The sequence below is a fragment of the Argiope bruennichi genome, chromosome X2, assembly GCF_947563725.1.
Source record: "Argiope bruennichi chromosome X2, qqArgBrue1.1, whole genome shotgun sequence".
In the NCBI taxonomy this organism is placed as follows: domain Eukaryota; kingdom Metazoa; phylum Arthropoda; class Arachnida; order Araneae; family Araneidae; genus Argiope; species Argiope bruennichi.
Window position 1 is genome coordinate 8160734 of NC_079163.1, and position 27645 is coordinate 8188378.

Consider the following 27645-nt stretch of genomic DNA (forward strand, 5'->3'; position numbering starts at 1 on the left):
TATTTTATAATCGAATAATTTTTTTAAGAAATTTTATTTATACATACAATAAAAGGATCATTTAAATACAATAAGAAACTAATCTGCATTTACACATGAAATTACATAAGAAGAAAGAAAGAAATTACATGGAAACAATGAAAACTTGTTTCATTTGAAATCTAGAATCTAACACGCTCGCTTCGTCAAAGAAATCAAACTCCTTATCGTCAATGCAATAAGATATAAATGGCTATTTTTTTAATCGCGCTTCTTACTTCTAAAGTTATAAATCCATGGCAGTTCAAAAGTAAAAAAAAATAAAATAATAATAATAATTCAGTTAGATTTCAGGAAACTGTTGTGCACCGTTGTCAAATTCGCAACATTTACGATGACTGTCGTCCATCGAAATTAAACAGTGATTTAATAACACATTTGGAGAGAACATTTCTACAAAAAAAAAAAAAAAATCATAACATTGAAAGAGGGAAAAGCACAAGAACAAATGATTTATCGAAACAATATAATTGATTAAAAGTTCATTATAATCGTAGCTGTGTTACGAACTACATTTATAGTCTTTTGAAAAATTAAACAAATTGTTGCTTGGAAACAAAATGTTAAAGTACTAGCTTGAAACAAATTAAAGTAATAATAATAATATTCTTGTTTCACTTTACGTTCTCACAATGATAATTCATAATCTTGCGATTTCGTTATACTTGATTATGCATAGAAAAACATTGTTACAACGTTTTCTTATTTAAAAAAATCATTAGAATTGCATTGAAATAAATTTAATATTACTAAACATTTTTTGATGATATCATCAATCCATTTTTTGAATTGAAAGATAGTATAAAAATAGTTTTAATACGATAATATGTTCCGAAATTATTGCTGAAAACCATTAAAATTCAGGAATTATTTTTGGTTTATTAAAATTTTAATTGCAAATTCGAAAAGCTTTTCCTTAAAGATCATTTACTACAAGAAATAAATATCTACCAAATGTCAAATGTCTAATAAAGGATATTTCAAAATGGTATTTCACGGTTATGTATGCAAATTATCTTAGAAATTGTCAAAGTTTGGAGGTTGAAGTTTAGTTTCATTTCTAAGCAATTATAGATACCGAATAACTTTCAAACAAAAGTTGTTTGTATTGATGAGATACTGATTAGACTCATTTGATTTGTTTTTCTATCTCAATCACAAGGAACTTATGGAGAAATGAAATATCCCTTATTTCTACCCCTTCTGAGCCGGATTACCGATCTACGAACACATCTGATAATTTTGCACTCTTTACATTATTTACATAAAAGTTAAAATTCAATAAAAGTAACTCGAGTTATCAAATATTATTTTCGAATAAAAATGCTCAAAATATTATTTCTTACACTCTAGAAATACCACAAATGAAATTCTGAAAGCATGTAAACTAATTTGTTATAAATGTAAGCTAAATTTGTTATAAATGTATTTAACTTCAGGTTTTAAAGTTTCCTTTAAATTTTGTTCTTTTTTATTTGAATGTTTCTTTTCTTCTATCTTTATTAAGATCATTTGATATCACAAACCTCTGATAGAGTCTTTATAAGAGTTATATTACCAAGAGAAATGTCTGAATAAATCCTTCTCAGAAACGTATAGTAGATACCTCGAATTTATTTTTTTATGTCTAACTTTATTTGAAATAAACGTAAATATGAAGAACATATTCACACTTTTAATCTAAGTTTATTTGAAATAAGTTTAAATATAAATAATATATTCATAATTTTAATATAAGTTTATTTGAAATGAACTTGGATGTAGTGAAAAGATTTATTTTTTATATCTGAGTAATTTATCACCAAAGAATATGCATTTCAAAGATTGGCATAATCTGCAGAAATATTTAAAAGTATAGGTAAACATATACATTTAGCAGTTAACAAATAACAATAAATGTGTTCAAAATTAAGTTTAAAAATTTACTATTCCTTTATTTCAACAACAGTCTAGTAGTTTGTAACGATTTCTACTCAGAAAAAGTATGACTTTCTTTCTTTTCCTTCCCACATAATTACATAGTGCTTTCCTCTTGAATCAACTTCCTTCAAAACAGTAATTTCTCTCTCTCTTCTTTCATCTCAATGGAAGAGTTTCAATAAGTTTGGTTTGGTTGTGGATATTTACTGTTAGAGCCAAAAGAAGGTTTGTTGCTCCAAAATGTGTGTCATAATAGCTGAAGAGATCCGTTTGCAAAGTAAACAGTTATAGGGTCATAAACCCATATAATCATACTTTATTTAAAGAAATTACTGTTGGACAGTGATAATATATTACTCTTTAAATATATTATCACTGTCCAATTAACGAGAAAGAATGTTCCACCGCCTTATAGCTTTATATGAGAGCAAGATATGCGTTGAATGAGGTCTTTAAGGAATTTAACTATTTATCTCTACGATACAATTGGATAAAACAGATTCATATTGTTCCATTGATTCGATAAAAAAAATGATAAAACAATTGTTCAAAGTTGATCAACTAACTCGTGCTGCCATCTTGTGTACCTACACTTTAAAATGAAAATTTTATACGTAATTAATCAATTAAATATTGAATCATAATTCACCGAAAAAAAACGAAATATCATACTGACTCTGAAGTGATGAAGCCAAATAAAAATGTTGCGGATTTCTTATAATAATTTTAAAACAAAAAAAATCTTCTCATAACTATGTTTTAAAAAATATTTTTATCTTACATTTTCAATATATGAAATTAAGCGTGTTTGAAACTATTACTGTTTGAAATAAATGTTCATCAAAATTAAAATTTTATGAACACCATCTTGTTTTAAATTACTCATTCAAGGAGAAAAAGAAATCATCTTTTTACGAATCATTCTCGGCGATTTTGAATTTAACACTCTTACATTATGTTGCTATTTCCCCACACAGATGGCGCCACGTAACTTTCCATTCTCTATTGATGTTGAGATCTCAATTTCTGACAGGGCAAAGAAAAAAATTTAAACAGTGAATAAATAATATAGATTTTGAAAAATATTTCATCGGGTTTTAACAAACACGAATAGACCAAATCTCAGTATAATAAAAATATTCATTTCAAAGAATTTAAACTATATTTTCTGCAAATTTTTACAAAATCCAGAATGCACAAGAAATAAGAGACGCCCTATGTCTACAAGAAGTAAGAAACGACCATAGATATTTTTCGTACTTTCGATAAAATTGTATAAAGATGCATAGAAATATCACAAGATAATTAATTCTTCGATTGATCTTATTATAATAAATATAAGCTCTTTAAATAACAGTTCGGGGAAGTTAGATTTCACACTGATATCCGAGTTCCCCAGTAATTCATTTTTAATGTTTTGCATTTTTAACACCTATTTTGCAGTGACATGGCACTAATATTCAAACTTTTTGATAACATCTGGAATCGTTGCCCTTACGAAAAAATGACCATCGTCACATATTTTCCATCCGTAAATATCCGGTTATAACAATTCAAAAATTTTTTTAGACAATGCTGATTGATGAATGCTTGTAATATGATTACTTTTTGTGTCTTTTCCACTGCTTCATATAGAAGCTAAACAAATGTTCTGAAATAGTTCGCATTGGCACGCTTTTCATTGAAGAGTTGAACAGAATTCATATAAGTTTCCATATCGACAGCCATACTAAACAATATATCATGAATTGGCGTACTGTACCATCAAGTCCTTCACTTTATCCTGTATATCAATAACTCATGAATATATGATGGTTTATAAAATAAACTGTGTATATCAAAAACAAGACTTCGAAAAAATTATTTATTTAGAGTTTGACAGTAAGAATTCGGTTTCTTAATCGGCGGGTTACAGGTTCGAAACAGGATATCATCAAAGCCTTGTATATAAGCCTGATACATGTTAAATTTGACGTCGAGTATTAAACGTCACTGATACGGTAGCATGAGAAGGAGATATCGGTTCAGGTGTTGTCCTCGTCGTCTGCCCACGGTTCAAAATGAAAGGTTTACCTTAAAATAATCTTTGTTTTGTTTCAAAACAGTGTGTAAATAAAATTAAACTCGAAAATAGTTTTTCTATTTAGACTTCATCCTAATGATAACGCTACTGATCAACGAAACTGAACAAGTCAGAAATTATCTTATTATAAATCTGGTTGCTCTTTTCAGCCGTTTAGATCAAATAATACTTAAATTCACTGAAATATAAAATAAAATAATTTTAAAATGAACAAAATTTTGAAAAAAAATTCATTTGCCATCATATTGATGATGTCATTATTGGTTAAACAGGTCTCTGAAACTTTATTTACTTTCAGTGAAAAATGTAGTAATTTTACCTCAATGGTATCTACCGAAAGTTTTTGATGTGGCGGTTTACCGTTCGTACTATGTAATTATCCACTAATACATAATGCCTTGTTTCAAAATTCGTGATGAAAAATCATGTAATGTAGTTTCAGAAATCTTGATGTAACCAAACGCACACACACATACTCCCTCAAGTAGGTTTTGGAATGTTTCTTGATATGCATATGCAATTTTTAGAAACATTTTGATCTCGGATGTTTACCATAATGTACTATATAAATGGCGTTGGTCTTAATCGTATTAAACAGAATGTATTTGAAGCCAACTTATTCCCGATTCCATAAAATATTTCTATGTTTGCAAAGAAAAACCTTTATATAATTTACGACCACAGCAATCTTTACTTTTTTCATATTTGAAAGATGGAATTTTCTGACTGAAATTTCACTCACTTTACAATAGGACAGGAGTCTTAAATTGTATGCATTTGTGTTTTCTTGATGATATTATGCTATTTTAATATTTTCAGAACTTAATTCTCTTTAAGTAGGTTATTTTAATAGATATTAATCCTTATGAGGAGTTTCATTTGAAATTGAATTAGAGAAAAACTGTAATTGCGTAAATGTTTTTTATGATAACGGATTATAAAAGATTGAGTAGAAAACAATTAAATAAAAAAAAAGTATTTTTGTACACTAATAAAAGTGTGTTTTAGATCTTGTTTTTTATTAAACTTATAGTCTATTTTTTTTCTTGCGAGGAACGGCATCCTATATTAAATTTTAGGAAAAATCGTAATCATGTCCAAAATATTTGTATTAATGAATTATAATTAAAAATATAGAAAGTGGAAACGTATTAAAATTTTTAAAAATCTATAGTACACTAATAAAAGTAAAGTAAATAAATTGAAAATCTTAAAAATCAATGAAAATTTCATAATCATTTGACACAAGAAAGAAAACATTTTCGACTTTTCACAATCAATCGCATCATCTCTCTAGGTCTCCTAAAAAGAAATCTCAGGAATTAAGCATCTTGTTCACTTTTATTTGTCATTATTTTATTTCAATCAATGTATAAAAGCATAGGTTTTTTGCATAAAATTGATCTCCACGAATCGTGCTTTTATTTCTTAATTCTATTTTTTTCGCTTTTCACACAAGTATTCAGTGCGTCGAAATTGCAAGAGAAAATATTGTGTGGAGTTTATTTTTCGTTATTAATTTACACGGTGCTGGCTAGGAGATATAAACAAACTATAAAGCTGCTAATCTTAAAATTTTTTAAAAAGCCCCATTTATTTCTCTTAAAACAAGCCTGTTCATAAATAAACGAAACTTGAAAAAGGTGGCGAAAGAAGTCCTGGCGCTCAAGGAAGCTGTTTGCGGTAGGGAACAGGCCTTTTCTTTGATCTAACCTTAATATCTCTCCTCTCTGACGAAAATAAAAATGTCGCTTCTTCGGTTGGGGAGCAACTGATAACTGCTCCGATTCATCTAGCGAACTGAAAAGAAGTAGATGACGTAACGGAGAATCCCTCCTCCCTCTCCTTTAAGTGCTCGTTGACGTTTTAGGAATCCTTGACCTTTTGCACAATCTTTTCTCACAACCGTACACATCTTTTACGGCCAATCGCTTTCACTTCTTCTCACTAAAGAGCGGACAATCGCATCAGCTCCTATCACAGATACCCGCTGCAGTGATTGATGTCGGACTCTTCATGATCGCTCCAAACGTTTGATCTCTTCCCTTCATGCTTCATGCTTATTAAGTGCTAAGTTCGGCTTTTATTTTCCATGCATTAATTTCGGAAAAATCATCACCTTAGTTCATGTGTTCATGTATTATTATATTTGGATTGTGATACTTGGATATATTTTACAATAAGCGTCAATGATTGCGTACCGAACTTTGGATGGGGATCCAGTGAAAAATATATACTTACAGATATGCTGGCGAATGGCCATGCGACAAATCGTTCCGGGATTCCATTTTCAGTAAAAGAAATTCTCAATCTTTCCGACGATTCATATTTCAATTCCAGTTTTGACAACATGTTGCTGGACGCCATCCATACAAACTGTAACAACAATGTGAACTGGCAGCAGGAGCCTGCTTCTTGGGAACCAGAGAAAACAGTCGTCAACGAGCAATGGTATGCCGAAGCCAACGATAAAGAGATTCAACAATTTCCAACTCAAGTTTCTTCTTCGCCAGCCTCTTCGCCATCCCATTCGTACCTGAGTTTCCCAAGAAATAGCTCAGAGATTACCGATAGTCAAATAAAGAATAACAATTCTGAAAATTTTTCTAAGGTAAACAACAACAATTTTCAAGATGTGAAGTTGTGGGCGACAAATAAAGCTTCTGGTCGCTATGACTCGAATGACCACAGCAACAGCAGTTCTGGAAGTCCTGCAGAAAACCGTAAGTAACGAACTGTCATTTGTTTCAAATATTGTTTTAAATTAACTTCATTTATTAAATAAAAATTTAGATCGTTTATTTGTACATAAACCATCGAATTAAAAGAGTTCTAAATCAATAAGAGATAAAGTGTATAACAATCTAAAAAAATCTTTAATCAGTATTTTCGTATATTTTTCACTCCTGAATAAAAATGAATATATATAATGAGAAACTTGATCAAAATATAAAGGCCATAATTTGTAAAAAAAAATAAAAAAGATTTATATATCATATAAATAGCTTCTAAATTGCATGATGATTTCTCAATGAAAATTTTGTAAATAAGAGTAGGGCATGCAGAAAAATTGCTTAATACTTTAATTAAAATTAAATATAAAAAAACATTAATTAAGATTCCATTAATAAAAATTTTCTGTCTTGGTGTCAAAAATAAATGAAATGATTTTACTTATTATTGAAGCATGGAATTTTTCAAAATTAATTGGTAACATCAAAAAGCCGGTGATGCAAATAGGAATAACTGCTCTTTGCAAGTGAAAAGTATATAATAGGAGAAGATTTTCTTATTAATGAACTCTTATATAATATTTATTATATCACGTAGCGCTTATTCTTGGATTTCAAGTTTTCCCAGAAAATGCTATGAATAATTTTATCTGAGAGATATATCAAACTAAAAAACATACGCTTTAAAATATATACCTTATTTTTATTCAATCATTCTTTCTAGTCAAAGTATTTATTATCTGTGATGTATATTCTCTGCGTATTTTCTATAATGTTTCAACTGCTTGATTTGTATTCAATTGCTTTCACAAATTAGAATATTTATATTCATGATAGATATTGTTTTCTCCTGATAAGCATCATGTTCTGTTCGCTGATCGTTTTCGAATTTAAGAAAAGGTTCAAAATTTTATTGCTTATCGCAGAGAGAGGACAAACGATTTTTCTTTTTATTATCTCAAAGCCTCACTGCATTGTGATAATTGCTAGAAACGGAAAGCCAAATAAAAGAGCTTCTTAAGAATTTTGAGATGAACTAAATTTCCTCTTGTGAAAGAAGAAAGCTTATCAATGCATACAAAGTCTGTCATTAGAAATTAAATGGAAAGTTTAAGAACGGAATTATTTTTATAAAACATCTAGAGAGCAAAGAATGTCCTTTGTCTAATGAAAAGAAGACTATATCTTTGTATAAATTGGGTTTTATTGAATGCAGTTTCAAACTCTCACTAGTACTTTAAATGCGCAAAAATTCTATTTCCACTTAAAATGTTATTTTGCAAAAAGAGTGCCTAAAATCATTCTTTTAAAACACATTGTTGATTTAAGATAACATGTTGTATGTCAAATAATAAAAATATAACATACAGAATAGAAAAAGTTATACCACTACTGCCTCTTAATAATTAAACATTTGTTTTCGTCCAAATAAAGATTGTTTCAGTGTAAATTTAACTTCAGCGAAATGTGAGGTAAATATTAACTATCTGAAATAACTTTGTCTGAAGATCTTCAGAAATAATTTCTTATAATTTCATTTGAAATATTCAAGAAATTGAGCTTGATATCTTTTTTCTACTCTCTCAAAGAAGCAAAAACTTTTCATTTTAATAGATATATAATTGTTATGTTCTTTTATCAGTTATTTATGATACTTGCTATAGGATGAACCAGAAATCAAATATAATGAGAGTAATTAATATGTATAAATAACTCTGTTGTCATTTCTAAAGTACAAAAGAAATATTTTGACCATTGAATTACTTTTTAAGTATTAATTTCTAGTTTTATTTTTCAGAATAAAGTTGATGTAAATATCCTCTTTCTATAAAAAAAATAATTTCAATTTCCCATTTACAACAATCACATGAGTTTGTATCATTCTTACCTAACATTATTAAGATAAAAATGTTGCATGACTAAAGAAAAAACATAACTAAGAAGAGAAAACTGAATGTCCAAATAATTCAACAATATATTTTTAAAACTCAATTCATAATGAATCTGTTACATGTGAATAAATAAATTATGTTTTTTAAATCCTGTATTTATTTAGTTTTCAAATATATGAGCAATCCATTTACAAAGGAATCGGAATAATTTAAAACAATCTTTCCAGCAAAATATTCTTTAATTTTAAAACAATAAACATGATATTCTGTAAGTATTTAATTAGTACTAAGAGTGTAACTATTTTTTCCTCATTACCCTGATTTTCAGTTATCTTCTTTTTTAAGGAAAAGGGGAAAGACTTAGAATTTTCCTTTTTCTAAATAGTATTTGATCTATCCAGAGAATACTTCTTTTTAAATTTTTTAGATACATTGATTATATTAAACGGTAGGATAATTACGAAAATAAGCTGAGAATCTCTTTTTCTTCTAATTAATACAAAAGCCATTCAAGCATTTCTCATTTGATTCATTTTCCGAACTTATTCAGTCCTTTTATGGATACAGCAATAAGGAATTTGAATTGCTATACACTTGTTTCAGCCAAACGATTATATTGAAAGTTAACATGGTTGTGTTGCAGCTTATCAGATTTATAATATAATTGTTCTGCATCACTTATTTTTTGTCAATGAAAAAGACAGTATCTTAGAGAAATCTGAATACTTCTTGCTTATTTAATGTAAATTTTCTGAAAGATTAAATTAAAAAAAATTGCCTACTATAGGGAAGATGTAAAAAAATCGTATTTAACTATCAACTCCCGATGTTGCAACAAGCAGCAGAGCGACATGAAAAATTTTATCAAAATTATTTTTGTCCTGTAATAAATCTTTTGCTGGAATGTTATCCTTCAAGGAATTATGCAACTGAAATTTGCTCATATCTATTCAGATTTTTTCTTTTCGACAAATATGAAATAAAAAAAAATGTCTGGTAATTTTGTTTACTTAATAACGATTTCAGAGAATAAAAAGAAATATTTTGGGGTAATTTTGATTACTTAAGAATAATTTCAAAGAATGAAGTATTGACAATAAAAGTGGAAGTGTTAAAACTCTTAACGACTTTTTGCAAAGCAATTTGAAAAATTTATTAATAATTCGCAAAAGACGCGTGTTTTTTTAGTTGTAAGATGCAGATATGTAATGTATCGAATATTATTTATACTCATATTTGTTCTGCTCAATATTATTTACACCAGGAATTAAAATATATATATATATTTTAGCTAATCATTATTCAGTGCGATTGAACCAGAACAATCGGTTCTTTCAGTGCCCAATTCTATAGAAATTCCTAACAAACCGTTTTCTATTTAGCTTAATCTTAAATTTTACTCTTTCAAAACACTTAAAATAATTTTTGAAGTAAAATACATTTTTTTTTCTTTTGCATTATCCTTGTACTGTTGACAATCATATGTAAGTAATTTCCTTCAAGTCTACAAGATGACTTCAAAATGCTTTCACAAATAAATCCACGAAATAGTTCTTTTTACTTTGTAAACATCTTAAAAGAACAGATTGGTTACGGATTTGAGAATCGATTCCATGCGGCATATATGGGATTGGCGATGCTCAATCTGTCAAAAGGTAAACGTACTTCATTTGGTGTGATGTAGAGATACTGATTCAGAAGTTGCCATCAACATCTGATCATGATTCGAAATGATGAGACCCTCTCTAAAATAGCTTCGTAAAAGAATGTTAAATTATCTAAACAAATTCTGTCTTGCGTGTGGATTCAGTGAAGCTCGATTTAAGACAATGAATGTGGTATTCATTTTCTTTACTTATCAAGTAATAGAAAATTTCGTTGCTTCAGTCACACAAAGCTTTCTACAAAAATTTCTTTCGGAAACGTTTCAATACATTCTGCATATGGCAAAATATTTATTTACTTTGTACATTAAAATTTGATGGACATAGAAAAAAAACTTTTTTCATATAACAAAGTTTGCAACTCAGTATCTTATAAGAATATTAATCGTACCTGGTATTAAAGTAAATTAAGTCTAGCTCATATTCATATCTTCATACACAAGAAATCCTTGAACTAAAATTGTGGCTTAATTGTCTGAAACCTGGTTTATTAATTTTTTTACACTATTATTTGTAAAATGCGATCAAAACCTACTCATATATAAAAGTTACTGGAGAATCTTCGAAGATTTTAAGGACAAAATCAGACATCGTAAATTTAATGCAAATATTTTTATAAGAGTAGTAAGGAGCAAACATTTTTATTTTAATTTTTTTAACTTTTATTAAATTTATAATTCTTTGCTATAAGCATTAAAAAATCTTGAAATAGTTTTTCCTCGCAACTTCACAACGAAATGGCTCTTGTAATAAGGAATCAAAATTTATCTATATTAATCGATTAAAAATAGATAGAAAAGTTACGACAATATTAATGTATTGTATTTTCATCACAAAAACATAAGTGTACAAGATGTCACTCTTTCTCATCATATATAAATAATTGACTGAAAAAAGATGATTACAAGATTCCATCTTCAAATATGAAACAAGTCGAGTAAAACAAAAATGTTCAAAAAAGTATTTATAGATATATGTAAAGTTGTAGTGAGACATTGATATCTGTTCTTTAAAAATAGCTGAGTGAAATGTTGCGTGACTGGTTAAATTGAACTAAGGCTCATGAAAATGCTCATACGGATTATATTCTAATTAGCCCGACTGTTTCATTGCAGTTAATTAATTTTGCAACGAGGCTGCTTATTAGAATTTTAGTATGGCAATTTTTTTGCTGCATGTGAAGTCCCTTTTCTATAAATTTTCAAAGAGGTTCTCTTCTTTTCTTTTATTGTTGCAGACACAGATTACCCCTATAACTGACCTGATAAGAAGATAAAGGGTTAACAAAATATATTTTCTACTGTTATAAGTATAACGCACAGCATAATTTTTGGGGAAGTCACCAAATAAATTATCTTGTTATTCATCGATGTAAATTAATATGATCTGCTGTCTATAAATTTACTTCGAAATTGACTTCCATTCACAAATCATGTACAAGCAATTTCAAATATGCTCTTTTCTGCTCAATGCCACCATTTTCTCAATTATTCTCAAATTTTAGCTAATCTAATTTCATATATATTCCTTGGCGAACCGTTTTAGATGTTATGAAACTTACAAATGAATGAATGCTACGCGTTTCTAATTCAAAAATATTTAAAAAAAATAGAAAAGCTGGAGAAAAGAACTCATATTTCCTTTGAAAACTTGTATACTTAACACTATGCCGTTCGGTGGCACCACGTTGGTGTCATGTATAAACTATCGGGCAAATGCCGATTATATCACATTGGTGATAAGACGAATTTTTATTTATATTATGGCTCTTTTATTTGATTTTAATATTTTCTATTAATTATTATTTATATTCTGAAAATTATTATTATTTTAACTATTTCTTTATTTATTTTATGAAAAAGAAAATTATAATCTCCTGAAAACTCGAAAAGCCGCCAATGACAGAAGACCTACCAGCACCAAACAAAAGAATTCCGATCAGACGTGCGAACAGCTTGGCGCTTTTACAGTTAAAATGGCCTACATTCCCATTAGAGGGATAAGAAGCCATTATAAAACATTAGTAGAGACACCAACTCTAGTGAAATATTTTACCTACCTTTATTCTAGTTTTACCTAGTGAATCTAATGCGAATAGGGTTTGCAGACAGAAAGAAAGATTTTCTCGCCAAAGGATGTAAACCATGAAATATCTGTATCTACTTTTAAACTCTTTTTCGACTTTAGTCAACAGCCATCTTCTTGCAGATTGGTAAGTGAATTGAAATAATGGACAAATGTGATGCTAACAAAAAAAGAGGCGTTTCATTTAAAATGCACATAAAGATATTACCACTTTTTGATAAGTTGAAGATAACATGTTAGAAAGCAAATAAATTGGTTTGTTAAAAATCAAGTGAGTGCTTATAAGTTGTAATTTTGTGCACTTACATTGCAGCATAATACATTGCTTTAAGCAGTTAAATGTCATTTTATTACTCTCGTTTATACTGATAACCCTCATATAAAACGATTATATAATGACTTACATTATATTGTCTATGAAATAAATATATGATTACGTATTGAATTAATTGTTGTTCTACTATTCCCTCCAAAAATTGCATACTTCACCGCATTTACTTAAAATGACGTAATATTTGTCATGTGTCTTAACTCAATCCTATTTCGATATTTTAAAAACCAAGCCTCCCCATGCCTGTGCGAATAAGATCTGATTGAAATTGCTTTTGTAGGAAGGATATCCTGGTTAAAAAGAAATGTCATGAATCAGCCTCTGTATTATATAATTGGAGTTTGTCACTCAACCAGCAATAAATTTTGATTCGCCAACTGGAATAGAATACTTTTTCTTTAATACGTCAGAACATCTTCTGGGTGGTACATGGATTTTTAACTTACTGTATTTTTCTACATAACACGACTTTCTTGTTTATTAATCGCCACAATATGTTTAGTAAAAATTATTACATTAAAAAGTTACCAAAAGTGAAAACCGTAATTTTTGCTCTTAATTTTGGTAAATAAAGCCTTGAAACTTCTATATGATTTTGAATAAGATACATGTTCCCGAAACGTGTAGATGATCTCTGGAATTGGGAAATCACAAAATCTTTAACTGTAAGAATTTTTTTCAAAAATATTCTGGATTAGGATAGTTTGACAAAATTACAAATTGCGTTTAGAAATAAAACTTCTTTTTTAAGTTTTTTTAAGTCACAGCTGAGTCCTATATGTCACAGTGCCATTTTGTGGAATAAGTATTTATACACAGCTGAATTTCTTTTTATTATTTTCCTTGAAGTTCATATAACCAAAAGCCGAATAATTCTGAAACATATCTTGTTGGTGTAATGAAATTAAACAAATAAGGAAAGAAAATGATACATAAAAGGATATCCATTCTACAATTTATTTTTTTTTAAATTTCATTTAATGATAAAGTTAGTTAGGAAAATTTAAATATGCTCCTGAATAACATTTAAATTTGTATTCCTTTTTACATCTTTATTAATCATTTATTCACATACAAATCATACCTGTCTATCAGTTACCGTAATTATTAACACGTTATAATACAAGTATTTAAATTTAATTAAAAACAATAAGTTTGGCACAAATGTACAACACACACTGTTACGGCCAATTCATTCAACACCTCCAATAGCAATTATTTTAATTAACAATTAACAATTTTTCCAAATATAGCAATAATCATAGCAAAAAATTAAAAATTCAGTAATTTAATTCTACTATAAGGCTAGCATAATCCCTGATAAATTATAGCTAAAAAAACTTCTGAAATGAAAACATTATTGGAAGAGAAAATTATTCGTAAAACTATTCAAAAAGAAAAAAAAAGATAAAAATGTAGAATGTTACTTAAATTATTTATTAATAAATTGGAATAGATTTATGAATTGAAATGTATATTAAGTTTTGATATACGAATGGCAATCGCAACTGGATTATAAAAATCTATTAGCACAATAATGTAATATTAAAAAAAATTAATAGCCAAATTATGACATTTTACTGAATATTAGAATTATTTTTAAATAAAAATGTATTAAAAATCCACAATCATTTACGATATTATACTAAAATGACATAATTGTGAAATTACTGAATAAATGCTAAAAATATTTGTTTTATTTACTATTGCAGTGAGTTTAAGTATTAAGCATCGAACCTAGAACCAGAGGTTTCACTTGATGCATAATTTAATAAAATAATAATGTTTCTCCAAAATTAGAGAATTTTTGTAATTATTTTAAGAATTTTGTAATTTATTATGAATGATTAATTCACCTGAGTGAATTAATTATTAATAATAAATAATTATTAGAATTATTAGAATAATAAATAATTATTATTAAGCAAATTATTATTATTAAGCAAAAAAAAGATGAAAATGATAAATGGCAAGGATTTTAATATAAGAAATTCTACATTTTTAGGGAAAAAACTACTTTTTTCATTTTTTGCTTAGTATTTAAAGTAATTGCATTAGACTTTATTTTTTATTTATTTATTTATTTGTAAGAGATAAGTTTGATTGTAATGAATTTTTCTGCTTTTGCTCAAAAATTATTTTTACAAAAGACTTATTTGAAACATTTATTTTCTTTAAAGAATAATATAATTTTAATTTTAATTACTTTTGTACATTCGTTCTGTGAAATCTATTCAATTCCTTTCATTTTAAATATCGTTAATATCTCAAAAATTAAATATGTGTTCGTGCTGATAGTTTATTTAAACATAAGTAATGATGCAGAATAATTATTCATCTTTTGGAACAGACAGATACGTAGATGTCATATTTTAAAACAATAATCTGTTTTGTATTTTTGGCAGCATTAAATATCGCCAAAAATATGATTTGATTTCAGTTATGGAAGTTACATTCTTCTAAATAGCCGATTTTTATTTTTTTAAATATTAGTCATGTCATGATTAAAATTTTGTCGTTAATAAATTTATATTCAAATTTTGCTAATTTAGTATATGTTTACAAATATTTACAAAAATTAAAGTTTTAAAGTATCATCATTTCAGTTAGATGAAAATTTTATACGATCTTTTTTATTGCATTAAATATCTTTGTTTTGAGTTTTAAAAAAATATGGGTAAAATAAAACCATTTAAAATTTAGCAGTAGCATCAATTAAATTCCTCTAGTTCCTCCTCTTGAAAATGATTCTCTCAATATTTTATTTACAATTGAAAAAACATCTATCAACATCACTTTAAATCCCTTAGCAAATTATTTTGTGTATTTTTGATATAATTATTCGTTTAATTGCAGTTGTATGATGATAATCTTATATAAGGTTCATAAAAATTACTTTGTTTAGAAAGTAGTTTCATTCCAAAGCGTAACTGATAATGGAAAGCATTTTTTGCATATTTAGTTATAATAATTACTAAGCATTCAAAACAATGAATCCATTTCCGGTTTTCTTTTCATCACTGCTGATTAACTCAACTATACTAAGAAGCTATCGGTATTTCGTGGCTTTTTTAGTGTACATTTAAACTCACATTTTATTTTTGATACACTTTAAAAATTCAAAATAAACAACAACAGAAAAATGGAAAAAATTATAATGGTTAAGTTTTGAAAAAGCTTTGGTAAAGTTTTGAGGACAAGAATTTAAGAAATATGTTATTTTCTACGAATTTCTTTCTCCTTTCCTTTTATTGTATTTTTATTTCTTCCATTTAATTTTTATTTATTTTATAAAAAGTTATTATTATTATTGTCATTTTCAAGGAAGAAATTTATCTTATCAAGTGTTTGTTAGGCTGTGACAGTGAAAGTCCCTTTCTATTCAATTGACTGGCAGAATATTTGGGTAAATGATTTCGTTTTAATAGAAAATTAATGAAGTTCTCGTTAATGAATAATTACATAAAGTAAAAAAATCATTCCAAATTAACATTTAAGAAACTTTTTTCGAAAAATTACAGCATAAGCTGAAATTTTCTTCATTTGGATAATAATTTTACTTCTCATTCACGGTTCAGAAAGCAATTGAAATATCAGAATCAAAAGATAATATTTTTGTAGTTACAGACCATTCGAAATTTTCTTCTGGTTCTTGTAATGCTGTTAGTATTTAGTGATACGAGCTGTCCTGTGTTGTCTTTTATATCAGATATTTATTTATATCCTTCAGTTGAATCGATGCTTCGTTAGCTTCTTATAAACATATCTGATGAATAAAAATTGAAATTTTAAAGAATACAAAATATAAGTAGATACTCAGGGAAATGGAACAAATCATTTTAAAATCCTGATGTCTTTAATCCTAAACAGTTCTGAAAATTATTTTCAGAACTACTTAGGATTAAAACTTATAATTGAAGTTCAAATAACTACATTTATAACAACAGCTTTCGTTATTACTTATAAATATTTTTAAAAAATCCATTTTTCATATAGATTTAGGTGTTTTATCATATCATAATAACGATTACAACCTTATAAAAGACTTTTATGCTGTATCTCGTATATCGTTACCAAGATGAAAGATAAGTAATACATTAAATTAAGTTATAAATGGTCCGGTGCATAACCAATTAGTAAAATTATACACCACTTTTATGACCATAGTTGTCGCTGTCAAGTGATGTAGTTGGGAGATCAGGATTTTAATGAACTCTTATTAAACTATTTACTTCAGTTTTCTTAAAAAAATTTCAAATATTACTTTTATATACATATAGGCTGAAAACAGGTGTTTACTTCGAGATATTTAAAATTGATTGTAGGGAATCTTTGCAGTAGAATTATATCAATTTTCAAAGAAATACGAATATTACAAATAAGAATCAACTTTCATTATGTTATGATCTATCCAATATTTATTGTGATGAAATCAAAATAAAAGCTGAGTTTTGACGTAGCTTTATAATGGTTTCAATATATTTTTTGAAAAAGGGGTTTTAGAAAAGGTAAAATTTCTTGGACTTTTGAAGTAAACGATATCATAAAAGATGAGAATAAAGATACTTTGCTGTCTTTTTAACTTTTTACAATGCTCAGAAAGGCCAAATTTCATCGCTGAGAAAGCAATCGATACATAGATTTTATTAAGCACTAGCACCGGGCGCGTTGTTGCTGCAGAAGAAATAATTTTGGAAATATCGTTTGAAATTTGATATGGCTATCTTGTTTAATTAGGAATGACAGAAAGAATGTTATTTATTTCCTTGTAGAAAATGAATAAATTCATTGAAATTAAATGATATATAAAGAAGAAGTATAAATAATAATTATTCTATTTTTTGACTTTATTATTCAAGTATACTTTAGGGTAGGCAATATTTTTATTTTCCGTCTTCAGCAAAAACAAATAAATTTTGGCTGTCAGACTCGTGAGCATCCAGCATACAACTGTCCATATGAAAAACATGTATTTTCTAGGTTCAAAGCAATAAGTTGGCAAAGTTTTATCGCAATCGGATGAACGGTAAGGCAGCGCATAAAATGCGAACAAACAAAAATCCATTTTTATATATTAGATTAGCTAGAGGTTTCATTAATTCAAATAATATTTTGTAAAGTCTATGGAAAAAAAATATCGATAAAAGTATGTTATAACGCTCAGATGAGAGTTTGGAAACTAGGCCATTTTACGCCTTTGACATTTAAAACTTTTCTAGTCTCATGACTGATTAATACAATATAAATTAAAATATATTTACAACGATACAAAGTACTTTGTTTATTTCTAACAATTTCTATTAAACTTTCGCCATTTTAACTATAGCTTGACTTATTTTTCCATTTTTAATTGAGAATTACTTCAATAAAGAATTGAATCATATTTATGGTAATCAAGGAAAGTTTTTGTAACAATTTTTGAAAAAATAAAATTATTACGAATTACCCAAAAATAAATAGTTTTATAAATGTTTTGTTCCTAAACATGAAATACGCCAAAACCTTCTTCTGAAAAAAATATATATCCTGATAAATTGCAAGTTAAAAAGTCAAATAGAAGAAATGAAAATCATCCTTTTGTATTCTCACTATTTTAAACATATTAAATAAAGATGTTTCACCATTCCGTTTGAAAACCTCCATTTTTAAACTTTCTAGTGGCTGTTAATTTTTTTTAATGTATAACATTTTTAACGCCATTATAATAAATTTTCCCATTTTCAGTCGCTATTTATTTACTGGTATGTACAAACGCCTATCTTTGGAACGAAATGAGTCTATAGTTATTTGCAATGTTGTAACTATGTAAGTCTCAGATTAAAAGTAAAAAAATGGTACGCTTTATCTGCATTACTAAGGTCAAGAGGGTTTGATTATTTTTAAATAATAAATTAAAGTTGTTTCTGATCTTATCCTAAAAAGCATTAAAATATAATAAAAAGTAAATGACTATAAATTTTTTGCTTCGAACGTTCTCGTCTATTTTTCTCCACCTTCCAGTTCCAGTAAAATTTGATTTTATATCTGAATTTAAAAATAAAACAGCTACAGTGTAGACATTAAAAGTTGTTTACTAAAAGTATAGCAGAACATTTTTTATGAATAGTTTGCTGCTTCTTAGAATTTTATGAACGAGCGTTTTGTTGATCGACTGAAAGCCTTGTACAAAATATTTTTGGTTGTGCAAACCAGTCATAAAAATTATCCTGAAATTTACTAATACAAGAAATAATATTCACTAATCTTTCATCGTGACTTGAAAAGAAAGCAAAAAATTGTCTGACTTAAAATGAATGAGAGTTTTGTGAAATGATCAGATTTCAGATCCATTTTTAAGACAGGCGTTTGCTTTTATTTTGCGCGTGAAAAGATTTCTTCTTGTTCTGGAAAATATTGCTTACGTTGAAGAATTATCACAGATAGTATGTATTATGAAATGGATCTTTTTATTTTTAAATACCAGCTTGCAGCATTTAAAATACCTCCAAAACTCATTCATTTCACTGCATCTTCCTTATCTTGACTGATGTACGGTTACTTCCAAATGACGCAAGACAGAGCATCTTAGAGCTCGACTCAATTTATTTATTATTTCGAATATTCTTTAAGATGCATTTTCGACCTATTTTTAACAAAATTTATTTTGGATGATATTTTGAAAGCAAAACTCTGTCAGATCTTATAATTGTACTAAGACAATGAGGTTTCATGGCATAACGATTTTCACTTTTTAATTTATCGCTAAATTAGGGAAACTGAATTGATACGAAATTGTATATGAAGGCGGTTGAAAATTATATTAGGTTTCCAAATTACCAGGAATTGCTTCAATAAAATGTCTTAAGTAAATATCTAAATCATTTGTGCTTGTATTATATAAGTAAGTGTCACTAATGCTCAATGGCAATTTGATGAAGAAATATCATTAAAAAAATTATATTTTACATAAATTATTTTGTATTATTTTATACATTTCTAATACATATCTAAATTAGATAAAAAAAATTCTCTGGGCGTTTATTTTAACTGAATGAACTTTTAAATATATAACATGAAAATGTCATAGATACACATGCACGCGCACGCACACACAAACACACAGTATAGACTTTTTTCTTCCCTTATTCAAAAGACACGCACATTGTTGCAACCCATTCAAAAGTTTAGAATCTTCAAACTTGCTTTTGAATGCAGTTTAAGATTTTCTTAACCTTATGTACTACATAATATCAATGATGCGAATATTAACGGTACTATTAATCGATAAGTTCTAACAAAAAGTTTCATGAAAATAAAAGAGAATTTTTTTCAGAGAAACATTTCATTCATTTTCATCACTGAATCTATATATTTCATTTTGTCATATCCAAAGATTACAAAGGGAAAGTATTGCATAATCGTCAAAAAATTTGAACGCGAGATTTTGATAAATTTCCTCTTTTCGGACTTCTCTGAGTCCGAGAAACACATTTTTGGAATGATATCTGTCTGTCTGCAAACAAGATAACAAAATATTTTAAACCAGATGAAAGAAATTTGTATAGTAATTTGTTAAATTTATAAATAACACATTTGTAAATTTGTTAAATTTATAAATAACACATTTGTAAATTTGTTAAATTTATAAATAACACATTTGTAAATTTGTTAAATTTATAAATAACACATTTGTAAATTTGTTAAATTTATAAATAACACATTTGTAAATTTGTTAAATTTATAAATAACACATTTGTAAATTTGTTAAATTTATAAATAACACATTTGTAAATTTGTTAAATTTATAAATAACACATTTGTAAATTTCTTAAATTTATAAATGTGGTATAATTCTTACACCACATTTATAGATTTATATCGAATTTTGTACAAAATCTATTCAAAGGAAGTCTATCTATCCCGCTGCCCTAGTACAAGTGAACACAATAACTACAAAACGTGAACAACTTCGAACATAGATTTACCATCTAAAATGTAGACCTGTATCAGATTTTGTACCATATCCATCAAGGGGTTGATCTTTTGTCTGTCTATACTTTTTCATGCATGCAATAACTCAAACACTAAATGACTTAAATAAATGAAATTTGCTATGTCATTTTATGACTACTAATGTAATTCTATGTCAAAGTTTGGCTTCAATGAGTTCAAAAAAAGGCCTCAAAAATATATATTGAATTTCCAGGCCCTTGCATACTTACGGCATACCAGATATTAATCTCCAAAATTTAAACAATAAAATCAATCAAAATGCAATGTTCTCGCCAAAGCTTAATATTTCGTAACAATGTTCGCCAATGCCATGCAGAGCATTTGCTACCTTACCCTAGGTTCATGATGTTATGTAGGGGAAGGAGGATAACACTTTTTTTTAGAAAAGTATTCAAAGCTATCTACAAGCCTCAGTAAGTGAAAGAAAGTAATATCCATAAACGCAAGATTCAAATGTGCTTAAATAACTTTGAAAACCTACTAAGAAAATTTCTTAAATAATAATTCCACTTTCACTAATAAATAATATATGAGTTCTTGTTTCTTATTTTTCTGTATATATGCTTATTTAGTGAACTGATAAACTTTTTTCCAAGTAAGTTTTTGGAAGTAAAAGTTAAGCTTTGAAGTTGATGATTTGTTATCTTTCAATTTTCCTTTTTTGCACTTGGGTTTCCGACTTTTGAAGCAGCTGATCTGGGAGAAGAGTTAAAGAAAAATCTCAATATATTGATAAAAATATTTCACGTTAGATTTTTCTGGTAAATGTGGGAGTGGGTTTATTTTGTCAACAAACTGATAAGGAACGATATCGAATGTTGCAATTTCTATGGTGGAAAAAGGCAAAAGAAAGAAAATATATACTCATTATTATCAATTCATATTATTTAAAACTAAAGATAATGCACCCTAAAGTTATTTCTGTATTTATTCGTGAATGTTCTTTATGCAAGCCTAAATTCGAATATTCTTTCTTCTTTAGATTTCATCCATCAGACATCAAGATGCAAGGGAAAAGTGGAAGATCCATTGATCCGAATATCTGAGAGAACCCGATCCAGCAACAGCTCTAAAAGCAAACGTCGACCCCGTGTCCTCTTCTCCCAGGAACAAGTGGCCGAACTGGAGCGTCGCTTTCAGTTTCAACGGTATCTCTCTGCCTCAGAAAGAGACGATTTTGCAAACAGTTTGAAACTCACTTCCACGCAAGTGAAGATCTGGTTTCAAAACCGACGTTACAAAAACAAGAGATTGAGAGGAGAGAGGGATCCAACTTATAGACCCAATTCAGTGATGATGCAGTATCCAACTGGTGAAACATCTCTTCAACCTTATCCTCCTCCCTATCCATACAATGCATCCAGTAGTACAAATCCGCTGACTACCAGCACTATTCATCATTTTCCGCACAATGCTCCTTGTGATTCCGATAAACTTCCTGCTATTTTCGGCAGCAGTGATATTGATCCACCCTACCGTCCAATGGAAAGTCAGTTCCTCTCTACAAATGTTAATATGGGTGATAACGTTTATGGTTATATTCCAAATGTAAAATGTGAATATGAATGAGAGGGAGCGACTTCTGTATTCTTGTTAAAAGGCTGGGCCTTTTTTTTTTTATTTAAACATGTTCTGTATTTCTTGCAATACTCATTATGATAGATTTTAAGGTTTGTTATTCATTATAATAAAATGATATTTTTTAATACGTTATTATTTTTATTTACAAAATAATGAATTTATTTGCTGTATCAACATTTTAAAGAGACAATTATAACGTAAGGCAACAATTTGAGAAAGTTGCTTTTGATTTGTTAAATGAACATTTAAAATGATCTGCATTTATGGAAAAAACTAATTCTTTTAGTTAACTGCAAAAATTGGAAATGGAAAGTCAATTCCCACGTCATTCATTTTCCCACACTTATTCATTTACAATTCTTTTGCTTTAAGAAATGTTTTCGTTAAATTGTTTCGTTTTTTGGTCTCACTTTTGAAATCTTCTGTTTTACTATTTTTGTACACTATTCTTTGCTGTTTCTTGAAGTAAATTTTTGAAAAATAAATGCCGGACAATAAATATGACTACGAAATGCTGTTTTAATAATGTTTTTATTGAGGTGAAAGAGTTCTTTATTTCCATAAGTATAAGATAAACGAACACTTAGAAATAAACTTAAAGATTTCAATTATGATATTCTTACCAAGCTTCATTTCTGTAATAATTGGACTTTATTGAAATTAGAAATTAGTTAAATGATAAATAACTGTGAAGAGGTATCAATAAGTTACGCACATAATTTTGAATACAATAATTTAAAAAAATGTAATGAATGATAATGTGAAGTAAAAATGAAAGTATTACAAATATATTGATTTTTGAAATAACTTCCATTCATATTGAGGCATTTGTTACAGAGCTGGATCAGTCTGAAAATTCCGGTCTCTTAGAACACCGTCAGTTGCCAGTAAAGCTATATTAGCGTGACTTGTTTGAGGTCGTAGTCAAACTTCTGACAATTAAAGAACTTCTTCACGAGTCCAAACAGACGAAAATCTAAGGATGCCTTATCCCTCGTGACAATATGCGCAAAAAGCACTTTGCCCTTGTTGCTGTAGCCTTGCAAATGAATCGAAATGCAATCCATTGTACATCTATTCTGCTGTTCTGATAGTTATTTCGGTATCCAGCATGAACAAATCTTCCTGCACCCGAGCTTCTCACGAACAATATCTTCGGTAGTTCCATAAGAAATGCTGAACTGTTTTTTTATTCAATGTCTTCCGATAGCCCTCTCGTATGATATTGTCAAATGTATCAGCATTTCACAGGTAAAAAAAAATTTAAAAAAAAAAAAAAAACCTGGCTTCCCAGATTTGGCTTTATTGATCACAATCGTTCGCTCGCCTTCAAATTTTTTGCACCATCTTTCCACATTGAGACGGTCAATACAATATGTTCCGCAAACGACCACCATTTACAGGTGGATTTCTCTAACTTTCTTTCCTGCTGCTAACAGAAACTGCTCGTTTCTGTTAGTACAGGTACTGTACCAACAAAAACGAGTATCTGTACCCAATGCTAAGTAATAGCAAATGTATTTTAATAGCATACTCTACCGGAATGGAATCACTGAGATCTACATAGCATTGGGCACAGGTAATTGGGACAAACAACTATTGTGATTATTCACATTTTTACCAAATCATTTCGCACTGCAAAGAAAACTTAGATGCATATTATTTATTGATAGCCCATCGTATTAAGACTTCTGATTCGTCGGTGTACAGTTTAGTAAGACCAAGAAAGTTTTCTTTTCCCTTCCTTATTAAAAATTGATTTTTCGTAATAAGAAATTCGCTTGCTTTAGTGATTAATGTAAAGATTTCTTTCTGCGTATACATTAAATATATTTGAGACTGATAGAATAAAATCTTAGTAGTAATCTTATACAAATACAGCACAATCTGTTTTTACATTGCATTAGCTGAGCCAATAGGCTCTAATTAATTTTACTTAATAATTTTTAATTATTGATTTATTAATGATTTTATTTTATAAAAAAATATTTGAATGAAGAAAATTAAGTTGTTAATCTTTTTGACAATTTTTTTTTAAATTCTTTATGATTAGTTTCTTTGCAAGAGCGCACAGATTCTGATGAATGGTAATTATCTTTTAGAGTGATAAAACTTCAGCTATAAAATCATGATTAAATTATGATGGAGATCATAGGTATTGATGGGTTTGATTATTAATAAATATCCGAAGCATAAAACATATAGCGTAAATGTAGAAGGAATTTTATACACCAGTAATTTATGAAAAAGTTCAATAGTAGGTTAAATCCTCACATTTAAAGAACAGCTATTTAAGTATAAATTATGACCCGCTATTATTAGTGACAACTCAGTCATTTGGTCTTCATCACGTCCTGGAATTCAACAGTTTATTCCTTTTTTTCCGGTAATATTTTGTCTGTATTTCCTTATTAAGATTTCAATTATCTTACGGAATTAATGTTAAAAATCATTTCTATAGCAGATTGATAGTGTAAACCATGAAATCTTAATGCACGTGGAAAGAACGTTTAGAACTTTTTCAGATAATGGTTTCAAAAACCATACCTTATTTAATCCAGGTTTTTCAAAATTTGAAACAAATTTCATTATCTCAACTTAATGGATTGCCGAGAATACGTCCCCTCTCGATGTAAAATATTCCAAAAATAGTCGTAGGATTTCACTTCTAGTATCCACTTTTAAAAATTGATCTTTATTAAATTAATCTTATATATCTTCGCTGATTTTAAAAACAATATCAAAAGTTACAATATTATATTATATATGTATAAACTATTTTCCCATGATATTTTGTGAGTATGGTAACTAAAGTATTTTCGTTTGAATTTATTTTAGGAAAGCTGAAAATCTCGCCCATGTTTCTAGATGGGCCACCAACCTGAAAGGTAAAGAAAATGGCTTAGGGAAGATATAGAATTTTCATATCCCGTATTTCCCTAATTATTGAAGATAAAAATGTGATCTAAACCAAGCGAATCATCATCTTATCAAAACGAAAAAACTTTATACTAAAAATTTTTCAGGCAATTACAATCACTTAGGCGTTGAAAAGCGATCTTCAGTCCCTGATTTCGACTGATTTGTAACGAAAGCATGTAACATCACAATGGACATCTTTCAACAACTGCATTATTTTCCACTATCTTTCATCCTCATAGCCCCAACCTTTATGAAATAAAAAAAATGAAAATTATCTAGGAGAATGAAAATTTTATTTTCCTTGTACCTCTGGACACAGGAATCTACTTTCTCTTATCTTTTTGCCGATAAAAGTTCTTTTTTAATTACTTCGATTTAATATTCGCTCGATTTCGTGTTTACAACGAAATGTAAGTTCCTACCATTTGGATCCTGGGAATTATTTAAACTCAAAATTTTTATTATTCATTATTTTTTCTACTTATTACGAATCGTAATTTCCTACTGTTTGGTTATCGGGAATTATTTGAATACAAAATGAAAAACAAAATTATTTATAGCCATCTTAAGACTTTTAAGGAAAATTTGAAGGAGTGAGAAAATATTTCATCCAGAGAGATTATAACATATTTTCATATACAACATACGAAACGTTTAAACATTATTGTAAATAAAATGAGTCTAATTTATTTAAATTTATATCTTAGGTCTCACTTGAACCAATAGCCTATTTCCATTGTTCATATTTAGGAAAATATATTTGAATATAAACATGCCCAATCCGGGAGTTACTCGTACACAAACTTTTCTAATTTATTGTATCTATATAAAACTAAATGTTGTTAAAAATGACTTCAAACCTTAGAAAATGTCACTCATTGCTAAATATTAGGCTATCAGCACAATTCGTATTTTAAGATTATTTCTCGTTCGGGAAGAAATATGAAAAGAATTCTTTTTTGGCGTCCGAGTAAGAGTAAATTAAGATATTATTTCTTTAGTGAAAAATTTAATATTAAGATAAAGATAATTGTTCTCTTGAGAGAAAAAAATTCAAATTTAGAAATATTTATAAGCCAGCGGCCCGACATTGAATAGGAAAGTAGAGTAGAATAAATAAATATTAAATCCTGCTCAGTTAGTATTTTTAATGTGAAGACAGTTTCAAAACAAAATAGCAAATATAAAAATTATGGATCAAGAGATCTTTAAAAAATTCTTTTATATATAAGTTTTTTTATTACTGCGTATTACTGAATTGACAAAATTCCAGTAGCCCGAGCTCAAGTTTTTTTTTTTTTTTAAACAGTTTATCTTAAGGCTTTTCAATGAGGAGCTGAAAAAAAGAGTTAATAATATTAATAAGCAAATTTTACAATGCTATTGCTCTGTAAATTTGGACTTTCAATGAGAGAATAATAAAACAAAAAAACATTCTAATAAAATAGCAACTGTATTTGAAAATCGATAATATTCTTATTACAGTCATGAAAAAGCAACTCATATTTATTAATTTAGACACAGGAAAGCAAAATCTCAATTCTATGTATGCATCTAATTTGATGAAAGTAATAGATTTATTTTTGATAAAAGAATTTGATTATAGAATTGATAATTTTAAAACAATCCTGATTTTAACAAAATTTAAAGAGTAAGGAATTGGTCTTTTTTATGAAAAATTCAGCTAAAAAATTATTCTTCTGGTGATTCTTTGTTGATTAACTTCCAATTTCGAATTTAGTCAATTGCTAAATTCGTGGTCACTATCAACTAGAATCAAAACAAATCTTTCACCAGAATATATGTAATAAATACAATGACCATGGTAATGTTTATGTCGCAACTGATCTTGAGGTATATATAACACAATATACAAGCAAATTACGTCTGTTTGATTCATCTTTTTTAATCCTTTGATATACAATAACGTGTTATGGTAGTCATTTATTTCATGCACCATTGTAGACTCTGATGAGTCGAATTTGTCAAATGCTGTTTTCGACGGACACCGAGCAACATATTAGACTTTTTAGTTGCTTCTGTCGTGCGTCGATTCCCTTTTGCTTAGAATATTACTGAATTATTGTCCACTAGCATTATATATCAATCTGATTAAATGCTGTATAATAGTGCAAGTGTCAAAATAAAATGTTCTATTTCTAAATTTGAGCACACCTTTTCAGTTGAGCCAAATCAAATAATATTTTTTGAACGCATCAAATTCCGTTTTATTTATGTATCAAGGGGTTAATGCTCTTTATCTGTGATACTATTAAAAAGTCAGAATCTGCGTTTCAAATAAACAAAGGCTAAAATTCCATCCGATGGAATAGACTTTAATTAGAAAATCGTTCACTAAGAAGAGAGTTTCTTTTACAGAGTTAAATAGCTGGAAAAAAAACCC

At 28.0% G+C, this 27645-nt stretch overlaps 1 protein-coding gene across 1 annotated transcript; it reads left to right on the forward strand.

The window, feature by feature from the left end:
- Positions 1–5974: 5974 nt before the first annotated feature.
- On the forward strand, positions 5975–22779 carry LOC129961021 (homeobox protein Nkx-2.5-like). Its single transcript, XM_056074815.1, has 2 exons — positions 5975–6765; positions 21721–22779. The coding sequence occupies exons 1-2, from the start codon at positions 6288–6290 to the stop codon at positions 22305–22307; spliced, it is 1065 nt and encodes a 354-aa protein (XP_055930790.1). The 5' UTR covers positions 5975–6287; the 3' UTR covers positions 22308–22779.
- Positions 22780–27645: the final 4866 nt, after the last annotated feature.

Excerpts from the sequence above, each read along its gene's own strand:
- LOC129961021 (XM_056074815.1), top strand. The coding sequence starts at position 6,288 with ATGCTGGCGAATGGCCATGCGACAAATCGTTCCGGGATTCCATTTTCA. Across the intron at positions 6,766-21,720 it reads TGGAAGTCCTGCAGAAAACC|ATTTCATCCATCAGACATCA; the intron begins GTAAGTAACGAA and ends TTTCTTCTTTAG.